General features: G+C 39.6%; 1 protein-coding gene across 4 annotated transcripts; it reads right to left on the bottom strand.

Moving 5' to 3' along the window:
• Nucleotides 1–85: 85 nt before the first annotated feature.
• On the bottom strand, nt 86–12,132 carry GTF2H2 (general transcription factor IIH subunit 2). Of its 4 annotated transcripts, none has more exons than XM_080372023.1 (16): nt 11,898–12,132; nt 11,506–11,632; nt 11,340–11,417; nt 10,547–10,583; nt 9,831–9,917; nt 8,776–8,826; nt 8,244–8,298; nt 7,329–7,434; nt 6,148–6,238; nt 5,887–5,974; nt 5,239–5,346; nt 3,993–4,056; nt 3,011–3,114; nt 1,267–1,369; nt 932–971; nt 86–515 (listed from the first exon to the last, which is right to left on the bottom strand). In XM_080372023.1, exons 2-16 carry the CDS (start codon nt 11,559–11,561, stop codon nt 396–398), a joined length of 1,188 nt encoding a protein of 395 aa, XP_080228149.1. In that variant the 5' UTR covers nt 11,562–11,632; nt 11,898–12,132; the 3' UTR covers nt 86–395. The 4 variants fall into 4 exon arrangements, with proteins under 4 accessions (XP_080228149.1, XP_080228148.1, XP_080228151.1 ...); XM_080372022.1 differs by having other exon boundaries at nt 11,506–11,628; XM_080372025.1 differs by lacking the exons at nt 932–971; nt 11,898–12,132 and having other exon boundaries at nt 11,506–11,882.
• Between the last annotated feature and the right edge of the window lie 7,539 nt (nt 12,133–19,671).

The following is a 19,671-nucleotide window of genomic DNA, read 5'->3' as shown; positions in this document are numbered from 1 at the left end:
TCAAAAACACATGCTTATAACAATCAATACATATTTTCAGGGCTTATTTTTTTCACAAATATTGAAACAAAGATGAATCACCACATTATCACAGAAACCAGTTTTATCACTTTCACATTTACAAATATATATGTTAGTCACAGTAACAAAGACAGAGCTTTTCAGACAAGAACAAAGAAAATAAATCAGATACAGATAATTCAAGAATATTAACAGTAGCAAAATCATTAATACATTAGATGAAAATTAAAGTTTGTTCCTATGCCAATGTTCATCCTTCTGTCATCATCCAGGTCCTTCTTGTTTTGACTCAGTGAAAGCTATGGCTGAATAAACAGAACAGCTTCATGCAAGACTGATATAGATATGACAGTTCCTAAAAACCAGAGATGATGTCATACAGATATGGGAGCAGGGCGTTCATGAATGCAGCCAGGACAGCAGTGAAGAGAATCATGAACAAACACATCACACTCCACACAAAATGCATTCTGGCACACTTTACATATGTAAACCTGTGTGGGAAAGATAAAAAAAACAAGTCAAATTAGAAAAAAATTGTAATTTATCATAGCACCACAGTAGGGCAACAATTGTGTCTTCAAGACAATGTAAGCAGACTGTATTGCTAACATCACAGAAACCCAACTGAAATAACATTTCTAATAGCAAGTATGTCCAAAGGGCTGAGCTCAAGTCACTATACATGTTTCCAAATGGCTAAGAGTGGAAGCTTATTTATACAACTCTAGGAAATCCCTTTTATAGACTTTGCAGTCTAAAAGGCATGGACTCTGTAACAGAGAACTCCAGTCAACCATGAGATAAACTTCCACAAATATTTTTCTGTTCTTTAGAAGACCATACTGAAGAATGATCTCCACTTCTAGCACCCTTCAATGCAAATTCCAATGCAGTTCAACATACTTACATTTTGATCTTTCATTTCTCTCTGGCAGCCCTGACAATACCTAAAAGCAAAATTGTGTATTTTAACTGAAAAATATAACAAGAGTGTGTAAATTTAAAAAAATATCATACGTAGTAACAATTTACAGCAATTATTTCAACTATTCAACTAAACACACAGGGTAACTATTAGTGGGAAATACAAGTATTTCTTATTGCCTAAGGTGCCGCAAACCACCTGAGCATTCAACAGTGTCTCCAGCAGCAAAGAAGCTGCTGCTGGCTATTCTTCCGTGAAAAAAAAAAAAACCACAGGGTCCACAAGCACACTCATTATCACAAATATGATTTGCATACCGTTCCCCCTGATACTCTTCCAGAGGAACTTCCTGAAAGGCATCCAAAGGAAACAAGTGATGGTAAGACCGAGCCAGGTGAGGTGCAGACACTAGCGTAAGACCTGCAAAACCAGAAACATCAAATTTATCACAAGAGAGGACTCACTGAAAACCTTTTCTAATACAAAACGGTTCTAATACAACAATGGTTCTGCTGCTTCACATCACCAGTTAAAATGGTGGCCAACTACAAAGGTCTACTGCAGCCTGCTAAAATACTGCTGAAATCACATCTTAGCCCTGTTTCAGCAAACACAGGTCTGCTAGTTTTCGCTGGGACAGAGTTAATTTTGTTCTACTACAAGGTATGTTTTGCTACAAACAGCATTTACAAGACAAGGATGTTTTCCTTCTTGTTGAGCAGCACTTAAACAGAGCCAAGGCCTTTTCTGCTTCTCACCCCACCACCGAGGAGACTGGAGGTGTACAGGGATCTGGGAGGGGACACAGTGGGACAGCTGACCCAAGGGATACTCCACACCGTATGATGTCATGGTCTGCAATAAAAGCTGGGGGAAGAAGGAAGAGGGGTGACATTCACAGTTATGGCATCTGCCTTCTCAATTAACTGTTATCCATGATGGAGCCCTGCTTTCCTGGAGATGGCTGCTGATGGGAAGTAGTGAATTATTCCTTACTTTGCTTGGCTTGTGCACATGGCTCTTGCTTTACATATTAAATTGTCTTCATCTAAACCCACAAGTTTTCTCACTTTTACCCTTCCAATTCTCCTCCCCATCCCACCGTGGGGAAATGAGTGAGCAGCTGCATGGTGCTTAGCTGCTGGCTGGAGATAAACCATGACAACAGGTTAGCTGGGGCATGGGCTGGCACAAACTTCTTAATCGCTCATTCACGTACAGTGTATACTTCCGAGCTCTTGTTATGCTGACAGCTGCAGCTGTGGAGAATCTGTTGCTGATATACAGGATTTCTCCAGTTACACTATTACCTTCCTGAAATGAAAATCAAACTGAGACAAAAACCTTGACATGAAACTAACACAGGGTGACCCATAACTAGAATTAGTTTACTCTTTTGCCAAATACACGCATCTTGAAAATACCTATCATGTTTTAGTCATAAGCCTGTAGAAGCTAACAGGAGGACAGCTTCCACTCACACAATATTAATACTATAAAAAAATGCTAATTCTACCTTCCACCCTCATTAAGGGGCAGAGACACCATCGGTTGCACATCCTTTAACATTTGCAAGACCAAAGGGCTTCCATTTACAATTCTAAAGCCTTCCATGTGTCACAATGCAGCCTGCCCTTGGGTTCAACTTTGAAACCTTTCATCCACATATTCCAGGAGGTGAGAGGGTACTTCTGTCCTTTTACTCCAAACCACTCTCTATCCTCATGGCCTTGCATTGAGGAGTATGAAACACTGGTGTGTCTGTTAAATCAGGATTCTTGAGGTAATTATTACCATTCACATGTGAATCACCCTTCTTCTCCCCTTTGTTTTAGGGCTTTTAGTTTATAACATTATACACTAGTGAATATGATACAGCTTTACTGTTACAGATATAGTTCTGAAAGTCTCTTGTAAAAAGCTGACATCCCAGGACACAGGAATGCAGGTTTCTTAAAGCAGAGCTGGCTTTCAATTCCTAAGTACAGCTGAATTTTTCTACCCTTTAACTCTCTTATCTCTAATTCATAATTCGTCTATTCACCTTTTCTTGCTACTCACCACAGATTTTGCATTCCACAGGAAGTTCACAGTATTTGGCTCTGCACTGGGGACAGAAATATCCACCCAGTGTAAGACCTGGCTCACTGTTGTTTTCCAGTTGCCTAGGGTAGAGAGAGACAATTTAATACCTAAGAGATAACAATACCATAATAATACGTAATTACAAATACTACATAGTTCTCACAGCAAATAGTTTCAAATGTTTCAGTAGCTTCCAGGTAACAATTCCACATGTATGGAAGTGTCAGAAAGTAACTGATATGGTCAGTAACAGTAACGACATTTTCCCACAGAAACAGAATGAAGACTGAATTTTCCCACATAAAGAAGTCAATGTATCTTTAAAAAACAAAGTTATGAACGATAACAGTATTAGTATTTCTACTCACACACACACACAAATATACTTTATGACTTTCAAGATGCACATTAGTGCTTATTCTTTCAAGCAGCGGACACCGTTTCCTTCTGAAAATTCAGACTGCGCTATCATCTCTGAAAACCATGATTCCTTTCATCAAGAAGAGCACTCGTACACTAATCAAATGAAGTCCCTATTTCAAACTTCCCTTTAAGGTCACATTAGTAGACAGATACATACTTTATTCCAGATAATATCCTTCACGCTCATCTTTATCTTTATAGTGATAATAATACTTGAATCAAGAAATGCAAGTAGAACTGGGAATTACTTTAATACCTTGTAGCTCCCTTGTGTTCTAATCACTGCAGAACTCAACTAAAAGCCACTTATTATCTTCAAAAAAATGTTCATGTACATTTTAAAAAGTGTATTTAATAAAGGTTACTATAGCCACAAACTGAATGTGTAAATGAAAATACCAATTTCTACTGAGAAGTCACAAGAGGTGACTATTTTTTTCATGTTATTTTACATTTTCACTGACAAAGTTTTCTAAATATGACATATTATTACTGAATTCTGATCAGTTCACTGAATTCTAATAACTCTACTTACACCATACTAAAGGATGGCTTTGCATCTTGATCTGATAGAGAAGCAATAGTATGCTGAGGAAAGCCTAAGGAGAAAAACATCCTGTATTATCAATTTTAAACATGCAAGTAATCTTTCAGCTTCTTACTTCAATGGAGAAGTTCAAAGTTTATTCTAAACATTAAGGCCTACCTCTTTTCCCCCCCCCCCCCGTGTTTCTTATTACAGGAAAAGTAATACACTCCTAGTAGGTATCAAACTCTTCCTAAAGATCTCTACCTACATCCACCAACAAATCCTTCATTGTACTTCCTCCAACTGAAAAAAAATCTTTTCAGACTTCATATTAACTGAAGCTAACTGGAAACACATTTGTGAAGAACAGCTAAAAAGAAAAAGCTGTGCAATGGCAGAAAAGCAAAAAAAGCACTACACAAATGTTCAGTTGAACAATGGTTTCTAATTAAGGTGAAAATATTTTTATATGCAGACACCAAGCTTATATTGCCCTTCCAAGTGCAGTATATGACAGATGAGACTATACCACTTCACAGAGGCTGCAACAGATAAAATTCTTTTTACCATTTATTTTTTCAGCTCATGTCAAGTGGGCAGTTAATTTTTCTGACTGCTACTCAGACTTTACCTATAACCAATAAATCTCTTCAGTATTTAAATCTATACATAAAAATACATACATTCTTATCTGTGAAAATGGGTGGATGAAAGTGAGAAACCAGTGATCTAATTTGTGGCATTAGAGTTTCTTTTGTGATTTAACTTCAGGTTTAACTCTAGGCTTAGATTTATTGCAAAATACATCAGCAGAAGAAAAGGTACCTAATCCATTTGTTGAAAGAACACCACAACAGTGCTCTCATGTGCTACACATGGACAAGCAGATAGCAATTAAGGTTATAATAATTGCTTTCTGCAGGGGAAAAAAACAGGGAGAAACAAAATAGTTTTTTGTCCTTCATTTCTGAGCATTATATTTATACCAATTACTGTACAAGCAGTATCATTCCACTTTATAGTTTCCAATTGCAGTCGAGTAATTTGTCTTATTTAATTCTTAACTTTACTTTGCAGGAAAAACATCAAGAAAATTGATATCTATTTAGCAAAATATAAGTTAAAGAAAACCCAATTGTGCAATGTCTTTATTATGCTTCTAATTATTTGTATGGCTTTAACACAGAAGATGCAACGAAAAAGACAAGATGTGCAAATCTTGTGCTAGGAGTTTAACAAAACTATATCCTACCCATTCGAATAAGGGAGCACTCAGAACTTGAATTGGCAGGTGGAGGACTAACATGATGCATCAGCAGTTCCTTATAATGACTTTCATCTAAAATAACATGGTATGTTCCTGTCACAAAGAAAGAGATGCCTTACTTTCACATTATGAGCAGGTAAGAATACAAACATATTCTCCATATGACAGAAAACAACTTAAGTAATTTAGCCAATCCTGTTCTAAGAAAAGTCCTGTTAATGCTACTGAAAATTACAAGTTTTAAAATTAATAACACCAGAATGTAATTAGATATGATAGCCCACAGCATTTTCTCCAACATTACATTGTAGTAATGATATTTTAAGAGTTACCACTGTAGTAATAGATATGAACATGTTAAATTAAGCTCCACATCACATTGCTTTACATATGGAACACTAGGTTTTAAAATATATATATTTCTTCTCTCTAGAGATGCAGCTACTAGCTGATAATAATTTCTCTCAATACTGTGCATTTTGTAGATTACAAACCATTACATCTTCTGACAGCACAACAGAATATTCATCCTAAAATATCAAAATGCGTTAATGAATATATGACAAAATTAGTGACTTACTTTCAACTTTAAACTTGTATTAATAGTGTAACTACTGAACTCTGGATACATACCACCAGTTTCTCGGGCAAGTACTGTACAAACTCGAACTTCAGCACTTAGGCCGATGACAGATACTCTGATCTTAACTGCTTTTAAACACTTCAAATGGAAAAAAAAAAAAGCATACTCAAATTCATATGCAGAATAGAAAACAGTAAAAATGTTCAAAGTTTTAAATGAAAATTAATTGTTGATGACACTGCAACTGTCTGGGTTTGGTCTAATAGCTTGGATGTTCAATGCTATTATACAGTCAAACTTCACTTCTATACCTTAATTAGATCATAGATGTTGGCTGGATCGCATGTTGTCAGACTGCTGAAGACTACCAAAACCTCTCTGCTTGTATGTCCTGGCATGTGCCTAAAGAAAGTATGCAATTAATTTAATTCTGTACATTAAGCTACTTGTATGCTAAAGTTTCCAAGGACTTTTAACATAGTAAGTCAGAAGATGACATGATATGAAGTACCCTACAAATCATAGAAGACTGCGGTAAGATCCTTCTCTAAGCTCTAGAATTTCACCTTCCAAAAGCCAAACCTTTCCAGTATCTAAAATACAGTATTTTGATTATGCAGTTGTTATCCGATTGTTTGTTTCAATGCTTAAGTTATCCCTGTACCTTATCCATACTCTCACAGGTCAAATTCACATTCAAACTAGCAACACTGCAGTAAGTCTTCCTAACTTCTTAAAATAAAGATCTCTAACCAGTTTATAAATGTAAATCCACTATTATTAACTACTGTCTTTTAGTTCTTAATGGAAAACTCTTCCAAACATCAGTCACATAATTTTTTCTGACATTAACTGCTAGCTTTGTTCTGTCAGTGTTTCTAGCTACAATTACTTAAGTCTTACACAAATATTTATTCCATCTCAATACCTCACAGAGAAAGAAAGTTTTTTAAACTTATCCTACCCCAAAATTTACCTTTCTAAAGTATGCCAGAAGCAATACCTCACAGAGAAAGTTTTTTAAACTCATCCTACCCCGAAATTTACCTTTCTAAAGTATGCCAGAAGGCCCACATTATTGTGATTCAATCATTTTTCTTTTCCCGTTCTCTTATCATTAACCCCTAACTCTGCCCTCTTTCATACCTTAGCCTGCTAGTCAAAAAATAATTGTGGGGTCTTTAATCACCATATTCATACACAATATACAACTATCTACTTTGTTTTTAAATACTATTGCCTTTTACAAGCATCACACCTCTAAATAGAAGCATCTTGCATTAGAAAACTAACTTCTGCACTACTAGCATATTTATCTTCTTAGCAGTTTGTATTGTAAGAAGACATAAAGCTGCCTTTTAAGACTCAAGTCAGCACAATGCAAGATGCTACTTGTAAAAAATACAGTCTCTACCCCTCCAAAAATTCACAATCAGCATTATACTGATTATGGAAAACAAAGAAAACAAAAAACTTCCATGTATATACTAACTTTAAAGTCTGCATGGCCAAATTTAGGGAATTATATAGAGACGGCTCTCCACTGCAGTTCATATCCACTGCTTTCTGCAGAGCAGTTATGTGCTTTTTTGAGTTACCTGTAAGTGAAAAAAAAACAATTCACCTGAAATTACAAGTTAAGAGAATTAAAATACTTAAACTACACATTTTATTAAATGTACAACAGTTTTCAAACTGTGACTTGTAACTCTGTGTTTCTCCTTAGAAACTGACCTTTTGATCAGAATTTAGAAAAGGATGAAACAATATATTAACAGAAACACATTTCCTCCACAGGCACTCAATTGTCAGAAACTTTAGGAGGTCAAAAAGAATAAGGTCCCTGTTGCATATCAATAAACGCTTAACATGAATGTGAAGTGTCTCACAAAGTGTTTCAGCAAAACCAGACTTTAGTTTCCTCGGTTATTCTCAAAGTACTGTTCAAAGACTGACTGATCCTCAGATTCCTCTGTAAAGTTGCTCCAGTCTTACAGGTGAATAAACAGAAGAAATTATGACTTCATCTCTGAAGCCACATGGATTGCTAGTGAGAGAGGCAGGAACTGAAGAAACTCTGCTTTTTAACATCTGATCAGAAGACAGATGTCATAAAATACAAAATTAACAAACAGGATAAGAAATTAACTATAGGGGGAAACAAAACATACTTTAGTTGCAACCTGCGTAAGACTTCATTATGAACAAGCACACGATAACAATTCTAGATCAAAACAGATCAAAATAAAGACTCTGGTTTCATGTAACTTGCAATAACTTCTCTTTACGTTAAAAATACTATGTTAACCCTACTTCACTTTCAGCAGTATCATCCAGGCAGAACTTACAACGTCAATGCAACAGATGAAAACATCTCCAATTTTAAGAAAATATACTACCTCCCTACCTGAGAGTTCTGTCATTTTTTCAGCTCTTTTACTCTTGGTTACAATTAGGCCAATCTGGAGAAGAAAAAAAAAAAAAAGCAAAACTTTTCTTACCAAGTTTAAAAATGAGTTGATTTAAATTTTTGCTATATTTTGCCCAAGACTTCTTCATGATAAAATTACTTAATAATAAAAGTTTTCCTCTAAGTGTAACAACAGCAGCAGAACACTATGCATCCGTCAACATACATTCCAGTACTTTTGCCACAAGGCACAAAAAAACCCCCTTCAAATTCTAAATGCCTGAAAGAAACATATAATCAGGTCTTCTGTATTAGAATTTATGTTTAGGAAAAAGAGAATATATGGGTTCTTATTTTCATTAGTTCAGGCAGAGAAACAAGAATTTCACTAGACTGATAGAGTGGAAGGAAAGAAGAACCAGTAGGGGTGGGAAGAACACATCAACTGAAAACAGTTTACTAGATAGTGGTAAAACTAAAGCTAACCCTTAAAATAGTTTTCAGTTGTTTATTGCATGGCTGTACATACCTGACTAATAGGATTTTGATCAAAATACTCTTCAACAAAATATTCCAGTAACTATAAAGAAAAGTTAAGGCCATTAAAAACTAAATACAGTTTTATTCCACATGCATTAAGTAGTCCTCGCTTGCAAAACATCCAGTATCACCAAAAAAAACCCACCAACAAAGTTGGGGAAAAAAATGGGGGGAAATAAGCCTCTCCTTTCCATTCTCCTCTCAGTGTTGCCCTTCCATTCTCCTCTTTCTCCTTCCTCCCATGTTACCAATACAATGTAAATTTCAGAAACTAGCCACCCCTTATTTTACTCATAGAATACCAGAATCGTTTAGGTTGGAAAGGACCCCTAAGATCAGGCCCAACTGTTAACCCAACACTGCCAAGTCCACCACTAAACCATGTCCCTGAGTGCCACATCTACATGTATTTTAAGTCTTCACTTTAACATATAAAGTTCCAGACTACTATTGGTTCAAACAGAGGTTTATGCTACACCAAAAAGCACAAATCCATACAAAATCATCAAACTCCAGGGTTTCAACATTTAGTGTGTTGTTAGAGATGAACTGTACATCTTGTACCATATGGTCAAGTCCTTCACAGTCTGAAGCAGCAATCTAATTCAACTCCTGTCTAGCATCCATTTTCAAACTAGAATTCATAAAAACACAACTGTAAGATTAAAAAAAAAAGGCAAAAAAAAAGCTAGATGTGTCATGAAAGCACGTTTGCTCTTTTAACCTTAATTACAGGCAACACTTGAACTTAATTTCCACATTTTCATAATGTGTCTTTCCATTGTATGTTCTTACAAAGTGCTTTTCCTGTACTGAAGTACTTGTGCAAAGCAAATTAATGTCACATTGATTTTACTATTCAGAAACAGGAAAATTACAGACTAGCAACAGAAATAAAGGGGGAAAAAGGTATAGATTAGAGGAGAGATGAGGCTGTGAATATGATCTCATCACAGGAGACTGCCATTCTTTTAAATGCAAGATGGAACTGGTTTACAGAGAAACAGTGGATTAGTAAGATACAACTTTTGAGTACAGAAATACCTTCAAAGTGCAAGTAAGTCTGTCTGGTTTTAAATCTTGGTCCTCCATTGTTCTTGATCCATCGACAACCACGTAAAGGTGACGCATCTGCATTTTCACCATAAGTGATAATCACTAACAGAACAGATATTTAGATGAACTGCTCACTATTCCATTTACTTTAAAAAGCAACTACTTACTCCCCCAAGCAGGCAAAATGCAGTACACTGAGCTATACAATCAACAGCAACTGAAAAAATAATGCAATTTTTCCCCTTCTCCTTCAAAATGAAAGAAAAAAGCTATACTGAGAAATGCACGCTGTTCTTTTCCTCTCACCACAAGCTACAAAATATGCACAGTTTACACGTTTGCCTCTTCATCTGAAGAGCTCAGTGTTGTACCATGTTGTTGTTTACAACTAATTTAAATTATGCCCATTTTTCACATCAAGAAAAAAGGACAGTGCATGTCCACACAGTGTGGATGATCTCACTGCTGTTGCACAACATACCATCATACAGTGAACATGCCAAACCTCCACCTCTGAACACTCTTCATATCCCACACTGCCAATGAACAAAGAATGTTTTTTTTTAAAAAAAAGTTTGGTAGAAAATTGCGAGCTTTGGTCTCAAGCACATTAAGTCAGCAAAAGTGTATTTCAGACCAGGCACACCACCTCTATTCAAGTAGTTCTAGACGCACAGCAGACAAGCGTTAAGACATTAGCATACCATTCCAAGTCGAACTTGTCCATGGTGTTCACAGAGTCTAATAAAACAAAATAGGATTTCAGTAAGATACAAATGAGTGAATGGTTCCTAAAACAAAAGTCCAATTGTCCTATAAGTCCAAAAAGCCCTAAACCAAATCTAATACTAAACTTCTAACAAATATGAAGCAATAACAAACCACAGACACTTACACTAAAAAAAGACAATTGAATTACAAGCATATTTCATGCCTCTCAGAAAACAAAAATCTACTGCTTACTACCTGATTTAAGGGAATTTAAACATATTACCCAAATTTGAGTATTTTTACACAACCTCAAATAAAACAAATCTAGATTTTATCTAGCGACTTTTCTCACAATCTGAAACACAAATGTGGTGCCACGATACCAAAACCCAGCTTTGGTTTGGTAGCACAATTTTTATATTAAATTTTTATTTTTATATTAAAAAAAGTTTAAGGATTTTCTCTAAAAAGTGCAAATTGCAACTGCAGTGCTCTGCACCATGTTTCTTCAGATCAAGATCTCGTCTCTTTAGCTAGTCTACATCTGGATTATTTAGCCTGCACCAAACCTTAAGATTCAAGATCAAAATAGACGTTACTGCTTTTTTGCTGGCACAATTAGTAAGTAGCAGGCAAGAAGCATGCATCTTGGCTGCTCTGACAGGGTAAGGACACAAAAATACATTGCCAGCCTGCTTACTCAAGCTAGAGCTTGCAGTTTAAGAATGATTAAGTCCTTACAACTGACCAAACCAGTATTATTAGCAAGCTCGTGGCAACACATACCTTTTCCTCTTTGCCTTGAAAAGAAGGTCCTCGATGGTCGCTTTCAGCGAGCCGGATTCATCTTCCTTCAAAATCTCCCTACGCAGAACAGACTGTTACTGAGCAGAAAGGAGATTTTTCTTGTCTTCCGTCAATAAGAAAGCGAGGAGGGAAAAGGAAAGCATACCACGTCCTTTCGTAACCGCCTTCCCAGCGCTTGGTCCGTTCGGGCTCGTCCTCCATCTCCGCGGCTTCGCTCTGCCGCTGGGATGGGCGGCTGGGGCTGGCTCCGGCTCAGGAGGCGCGACGCCTGCCTTCCGGAAAGCCCCGTTACAGTGCCGCGCGGCGGGTGAGGGGCCTGTGAGGCGGGACCGGCCCCGGGCGGGCCGCCGGCGGCTGGGAGCGCTGAGGGGACCCGGCCGGGCGCGTCGTCCGCCCTTGCTGTCAGGCCCAGGCGTCCCGCCGCGACGACCCGGAACCACCAGCGGCCGCGCCGTTCCGTCTCGGTGCGCCGCTAACCCCTCCCGGGTGCCGCATGGGCCGCGGAGCGGTGGTTCCGGGAGGAAGGGCGGCACCCACCGGCAGCCCGGGGACTGACGTGCCCTCACGGGAGGGAGCGAGGCGGGGTCCGGTGGCTGTCACCGATAACGGCGGGTCGGACCGGCCCTGCGCTTTAGCATTCTCTGAGGCCGCCCCCGCCCAGCCCGGGCGGGAAATGGACGGTGGCGGGGGAGTTGAGCGTGTCAGCGGCCCCGGTGAGCGGCGGCCGCCGGCGCTTCCGAGCCCGGAAGTGCCGCCGCGCGTGGCGGGCTGGGCGCTGGGCACTGGGCACTGCTCGCCGCGGCCGCGCCGCCCTCCTCAGATGGGCCGGGGCGAGAAAACACAACAAATATGTCGTGGGCCGAGATAAGGACAAGGAGAAATCACTCTGCAATTAACATCACCGTCAAAACAGATGCAACTTAGGAAAATCAGTTTCATTTATTACCGTTCACATCAGAGTAGTACTAATGAGAGCTACAGCTGTTGCTCTCGCGTGTTCTCACTCTCCTGCTGCAATTGCTGCACAGATTTTTTCCCCCTCAATATGGTGTCCAGAGGTGCCACCACCATTGCTGATGGGCTTGGTGACGTGCGGAATTAGACTCTATAACTCGAAAGTTATAAAGTAGGTATGTTTATTGCGCGCAGATGCACGGGGGATCGCTCCTCCACAAGCGTGCATGCCCGAAGTGACCAACCATCCCACATTTATACAACGAAACAAATGAATATTCAATTAGCGCCTATACATATTTGTTACCTAAACCCCGCTTTGTATGTTAATTAGCTTATCAGTCCGTTTCCTGGAATGTGGTGGTCTTGCAGGTTTGTAGGTGATTCATGTCCTTGTGACCATCCAATCTTCTCCAGCAAGGAGAGTTAGCACTCCCTCCCTCTAGATAGCATTGGAATGTCTCTCATCTTCTCTCATTCTCTTTTAAATAGCCCCTTTTGTTAGAGAAAGAAGGGCAGGAGTCTCCCCGTCTCCCCTTTGTTAGAGGAAGAGGGGCAGGTGTCTCCTCAAAAACTGTAGTTGTCTCCTCAGAGCTGTGTGGCTATGTGACCAGACACCGCACCCATGACTAGTCACCATACCCACATTTCTGAGTAGACATATACAATCACAGTCGGTGTTAAGCGTCCCCATTTCACACTATTTCTCCATATCATTGGCCTTGGCCGTAGGTGGGTCCATCTTGCAGCCGGCTGGAGCCGGCTCTATCAAATATGGAGGAAGCTTCTAGCAGCTTCTCACAGAAGCCAGCCCTGTAGCCCCCTGACTGCCAAAACCTTGCCATGCAAACCTGTTATAGTTTACCTGTCCAATTAAGTGAGATTTGATTTATCAAAGCAAGCGACAATGTCTTGCATTTGACTGGCTTCAACTCCCAGCTGTTGATTCTTATTTCATAAATCTCAATTCCTCTGAGAGATAAAAATGTTTCTTTGACTAGTATTTTCCTTTGGCACGTTAGGAGCACTGCTGACAAGACCCTTTTCAGTCCTCCATTGATATGATTAGAACAAAACCAGCTCAAAAATTGTATACACCAACAGTGCCTGCTTGGCATTGTTGATGTCCATAACAGACCCAGGACTGAGCAAGTGATTTACTGTAATGGTCACCATGTGTTGCCCTGCTGGGCTTCCTAAGCTGCAAAGGTAAATAAATGCTGTAAGAAACTATGGAATAGGATATTGTTTATTAAGATTTATGTTAAGCATAATGTAAAGACTAGGCGCCAGATATCCAGGATGCCTCTTGTGAAAAATAAGATAACCGCCAGATGTCCAGGATGCTGCTTGTAAAAGAGAAGATAACCGCCAGACAGAAACAAGACAGACGACCCCATATAAAGATATATGAGTAAGGGGTTAACACCTCCACTACTTCATAAACACGAAAGTAAAAAGTATAAAAAAGGACTGTTTAAACTGCTCAGGGCGGCAGTTGGCGGAGCGCAGACTCCCCTGCCGTCCAGCGCTGTCTTTGCTCATATTCTACTTGCTATAATTAATAAAATTTTAATTGGATTATGATCAATTGTGGTCTCAATTTATAACAATTTCTGGTGCCGTGACTCGGATAAGGAACAGTGGGCTTTGGTCCTCCGGGGAGGCGCCCCGCGACATTTCGCGGCCCCGCGACCAACAGCTTACTCCAACCTTACCGACGAACCTAAATTCTAGAATAATGAGCAAAGGAGAAACCGGTAAAATCCCATAAAAATTCTGTGCACGGGAGTCCGGACGAAGACGCAGGACGCGTAAGTATATTGCGAATTTGTTCGCAAGGTTTGCCGTTCGGGCGGGATTGGGTTTCCTGGAATATAACGAGTGAGAGGTTCAATATACTGAACCAAGCGAGTGTGGACTCTTAAGTACTGCGTTTCCCATCTCCCACGAGGGACTGGGCCAGGAACAAGGGGAGCGAGTGAGTGTATGTTTGTGGATATTCCAGAAGATGGGGGCGAAGGGCAGCAAGCCTTCGAATCCCATGGGAAGGGTACCCACTGTACCTAAGAATACCCCTCTGGCATATATCTTGGACAATTGGAGATATTTCCCTGGAACCCTAGGGAAAGATAAGCAGAAAGTGATAGAATATTGTACTAAGATATGGGGAGGGAAGAAGATTTCTAAAAATGTCTTTTGGCCAGTCTATGGGTCAGAAGAAGATTGGGTAAGACAGTAATTAAACCTCTGGGTTAATAATAAAAAAAACCCTTAACCCGGAGGGGAGTCAATATGCGGAGGTGTGGCTAAAAAACCGGGAGCTAGACTTTACCCGCTGAATGAAATAAAAAACTAAACAAAAGAAAAAGAAGGGAGAGTTAGACGAAACCCTTCTAACCCCCCCTCCTTACATTTCTCCTCCTGCTCCTGCAGAGGTCCCCAGAGCGCCCACTCCCCCACCAGAGTCGGAACAAGGGTCTCCCCCTCTTCCTAAACGCGTAACTAGAAGTCAAAAAGGGGCAGCTCAAATATACCCCCTAAGAGAAATGCCCATGGGGGGACCTCAACCTGTGATCGGATATATTTCTGTGCCTCTAAATTCGGCTGACCTACGAGATTTTAAAAGGACCGAGATGGGAAACTTAATTGAGGACCCACTCGGAGTGGCAGAAAGATTAGATCAATTTCTGGGACCAAACCTTTATACTTGGGATAAGATGCAATCTATCCTTTGTCAATTATTTACTACCGAGGAAACCCAGGGACCCCAAGCAGATATTAAATGGCCACTCCAAAGACCTAATTGGGATAATCAGGATCCGGTGCATAGAACTCATATGCAGGACCTGAGAACTATAGTAATTCAGGGGATTAGAGAAGCAGTACCCCGTGGCCAGAATATCAATAAAGCATGTAATGAAATGCAAAAAAAAAAAAAGATGAGAGCCCCACTGAGTGGCTGGAACGACTGAGGAAAGCCCTTCAGCTGTACTCTGGGGTAAATCCAGACAACCATTTAGAGCAAGCGCTCCTCAAAACTCAGTTTGTGGCAAAATCATGGGAAAAACTTTAGCGGAACACTTCAGCAGGAGAGGACAGATAAGGGTAAAAGAAATAATTAAGCAAGAAAAGCAGATGGCCAGCAAGGGCATAAATTACCTTAGACTGATAAGAACACTGCAAATGAGCAAAAGGTGAAAAGTACACCATGAGGAAGACCTACAGCCTTCCTCCCATAGACCACTGCCCACATTCTAAAGACCCCGGCCCACAATTTTTGGAAGAATCTGCACAAGCGTGAAAGACTGATAAGCTAATTAGCATACGAAGCGAGGGTAGGCGGGTTCAGGTAATGAATATGTATAGGCGTTAATGGAATATTCATTGTTTCAAGCTTATTTGCTGCAGTGTTGCTTATTTTGGTTACCGGATTTATGGAATGTAGAATTTGACTTTGATAATTGTTACTGTGATTTTGGCTATATTTTTGATAATAATAGTGAGCTCTTGGTGTTGTTGTAAAAAGATACCTGTGTGTTGCATTTTGTAAGTAGAAATTCTGTAAGTGATAAGTGTGTTCTGTGAGTGTAAGCTGGAAAAATGGGAAGAAAACAGAGTGGTGGGATTTTAAAGAAAAGCCCGTTAGGATGTGTTTTGAGTCACTGGAGGGATATTGGAGGATCCGCTGGTGGAAATGTGAATAGGAAAACATTGATAAAATATTGTAAAATGGTGGCCGCTTTATAAGTTGGAATGTGGAGAAAAGTGGCCTTTTAATTAATAATTACAAGGTTATTAATAATTGTTATACTCATTTATGCTGGAAATGTGAGAACATTTCTGTATTCAGTATATGACAAATGTTGGTATGTGGTTATTGTCTTGAACATCCGAGGGGTGAATGTGAACCTCTGTATGCTTTAAAGTGTATATGGTGTAAAGAATTATTATATGTATGGTGGCGACAAGAAATTGAATGCCCTGACTGTAAGGTTTGGACGCCTTGGGATAAGAGAGAGAGCTGTAAGTGAAATTAGAGTCTCTGTGGCTGGGATAGCGATTGAGATAATAGTAAGAAAGGTCACTGGAAGAAAATGGGGGGGGCAGCTGGGGGAAGCGTGAATAAGAGAACTTTGGCTAAGTACTGCAATCAGTGGTGGCCCCTGTATAAGTTAGGGGACAGAGAAAATGGCCCTTAAACGGCACACTGAATTATAATGTTTTGCTAAAATTAATGTTATTTTTAAGGCGAGAGGAAAAATGGGATGAAGTAATGTATGCTGGTATGTTTTTCACTCTGAGGAATCACCCAGAGTGGCAAAAGAGTGTGGTATTAACCTAGCTCCACAAGATCCCTTAATATTAGCAATGGAAAAGGATCAGAGAGGAGGTTGTGGTTCCTTCTATGGAGCAACCAGAATGAAACACGTTGTAAGATAAAAAACTTGTGCGAATGTATGTAAGATCTGAAGCCAGGGGGGTGGAGAGTCAAAAAAAAAAAAAAAAACAAACCCAAAAAACAACCCTGTGAAAGTGTTAAAGTATTGGGGTGAGTTTGTACAAAGCCTCATATCCCCTCGAAGGTGCGGCTGAGTCCTGCTGGACGCATGGCAGGGTGTTTGCTATTTGCCTGCGAAGGCTGATATGTAATAACACAGACTTAAAGCAACAAGCAACAAGTAGCAGATTTGCATTCAGGGTAAGAAAGAGTTAAAACAGAAGTGCTGCTGCAGAGGCAGGCTTGTGTAACCTGCAGAGCAGGAACAGCATCTCCTGCCCCGAATCCTCCTGATGGTGGGGAGGAGGGGGTTGCTGTTCCTGACGATTTTGCAGAAGGACCTGACAATGTCACCCCGATTGCTGCAGCATTTGCAGCACAACAGGACCGGTAACGGCCCCTCTAGGGCAGGCAGCGGGTCTGAGGAGAGTAAAGGTGAATCTCTGATGGGGAAATTTAGATGTTTGAAAGTTAGTTGTGAATAGGACTGGATAAAGGTTCGAGTTGATTTTTACTAAGGTAATCGTGATGTAGAAAAGTTGGTGAATATAAAACAAACTTATTTGGTGTTAAACTTCAGTGAAAAGAATTTGTTACAGTTGTGGGAGCTGCTGGCCGCCAGGAAAATAACCTGAAACCTTTAAAGTACAAACTAAGAAAACAAATAAGAATGCCAAAATCTCCAAAATCTTTGTTAGGAAGAGATTTATTAGAACATCTAGACGTTTAAAGAAGGGGAAATGAAACCAAAAGTTAAAAATGATCAATTAACTAAAATGTTGAGCTTATCTTTAATTCAACAGAAAAGTGGAAGAGAGGACCTCCCTGAAGTAAAAGAAATCTTTAACCAGGTATATCTGAAAGTAAATTCCAGGTAAGGAAAAAAAATGCTTTACCTGTTACAGTAGAAATGATAAACAGGAGGCCTGCCTAGTTCAGGTAAAACAATATCCCTTGGTCAGCAAGGCTGTGGGGAATATTGCATAAAAACTAAAATAAAATACACTCTGTAGTAGTTCTACTAATGTAAATCTGTGTTTTACCATGACTGTGACTTGTTATGGGATGTGCAGATGAAACTCTGCATTGACAACAAAGTACAAGGAATAAGGTTGGTCAAGTGCCTCCTACCACAATCAAGGGCAAGACTGGGTTGGCCTCTGTGTTTGCCACCAAGAAAGATCTTGAGCTCTGCTGCTGGCTGCAACCCAGTAGGCGTTGAGCGGTGGGGACATGTGCCATGCCAGACCTTGATGTGAGGAATGGCCCCCTCTGTTATAAGAGGGTCGTCCAGGAAGGAAGAACATAAGATGGCCCATTGAGGCACTGATTTAGAAATTGGAAACCGCCTGGCCGACCATGAAGCCATACAAGTAGCAGAGGAGGTAGGAAAAAAGGAATTATCCTTAATACCAGATGGTAAAATCCAAACTGTAAGTACAGATCAGGAGCCAAATTATTCTAAAGAAAACTTAAAGGTCATTCAGGACATGAATGATAAAATAAATAAGTGGACTTATTTGAGGGATGGTCGTATAGTGGTACCATCCAATTTAATATGGACCACAGCCGTAATAGAACATAATAAGATGCATTGGGGAGCTGATAATTTATATAAAAGTCTAAATCAGAAATTGATAGGGCAGAACTGGTATACTGTAATAAAACAGGTGACTCAGCGATGTGAAATGTGTTTGAAAATTAGCCAGGGCAACAGCGGCAAGTTGATTTTTCCAGACTCCCAAGAATTGAGGGGGTACCAATATTTATTAAATGAATGGACACCCCAACGTATCATACAGTATTATAAACCTGCAACTTGGAATCCTAATGAACTTATTAACGGCGCTCGAGAACCTATCTACAATCTGAATCATATCATTCGTCTACAGGCTGTCTTGGAAATTATTATTAATCAAACAGCTAAAGCTTTTGATGTTAAATGCAATTTATCAACACAGGATGGTTCTGGACTACCTGCTAGCCAAAGAAAGAGGTGTTTGTGGTAAAGTAAATGTCTCCAATTGTTGTTTGAAAATTGATGACAATGGTGAGGTAGTTAAACAAATCACATCAGAGACAGGGAAGTTAGCCCATGTTCCCGTCTGAACTTGGAAAGACGAATATTGACTTGTTTTCCTGGCTTCTCGGGAGCCCCTGGGTAAAACGAATCCTATCTTATTTGTTATGTGGATTAGCCACCTTATTGTTTTTGCCATGTGTTGTTCCATGTTTATAAGATTAATTCAACACGTTATAACTAACATGCAATTTGCTATTATGGTTTCACCCGATGGCGTTAAACAAATGCGAGTAGTATGACAAAATGTACACACAAAATAACATTTTAATAGCCAACAAGAATTTGGAAACAATTAACTCTTAACAATTCATATAATAATGTAAGCTGAGTAAAAAAAAAAAATAGAATAGCAATAAAAACAAGCGCCAGGAACGCAAAGACGATGATATGGAAACGCCTTTTATACTTTTTCACCTCCGCCATAAGTTCTTGACGTGAGACAACAGAAAAACGCACCCTCTGCCTAAACAGCAACAGGAAAAAAAAAAAAAAAGATATATATATATAAAATTTTGATCTTCTTTCTAATGAACCATATAGGTTAAACGTTTTGAGAACACTCACCTTACAGAATGTTCAGAGGGCGAAATGTCCACTCTAGACCTTTCTTCTCTGGCAGGTGACGTGGTGGTCTGGTGGTGAAAAAACCTTACATTGAAAACTGGGACCTGTCATTTGGCCATAGTGCCATGAATGTTACCATTAACAGACTTACCGGAGTGGTAAGCTCGGGAAAGGGGTTTGGGACTTCATCTGGGCACGCAGTAGCCATT

Source organism: Falco punctatus (assembly GCF_963210335.1).
Source record: "Falco punctatus genome assembly, chromosome: Z".
Lineage (NCBI taxonomy): Eukaryota > Metazoa > Chordata > Aves > Falconiformes > Falconidae > Falco > Falco punctatus.
This window is presented reverse-complemented; position numbering and strand designations above follow the sequence as displayed.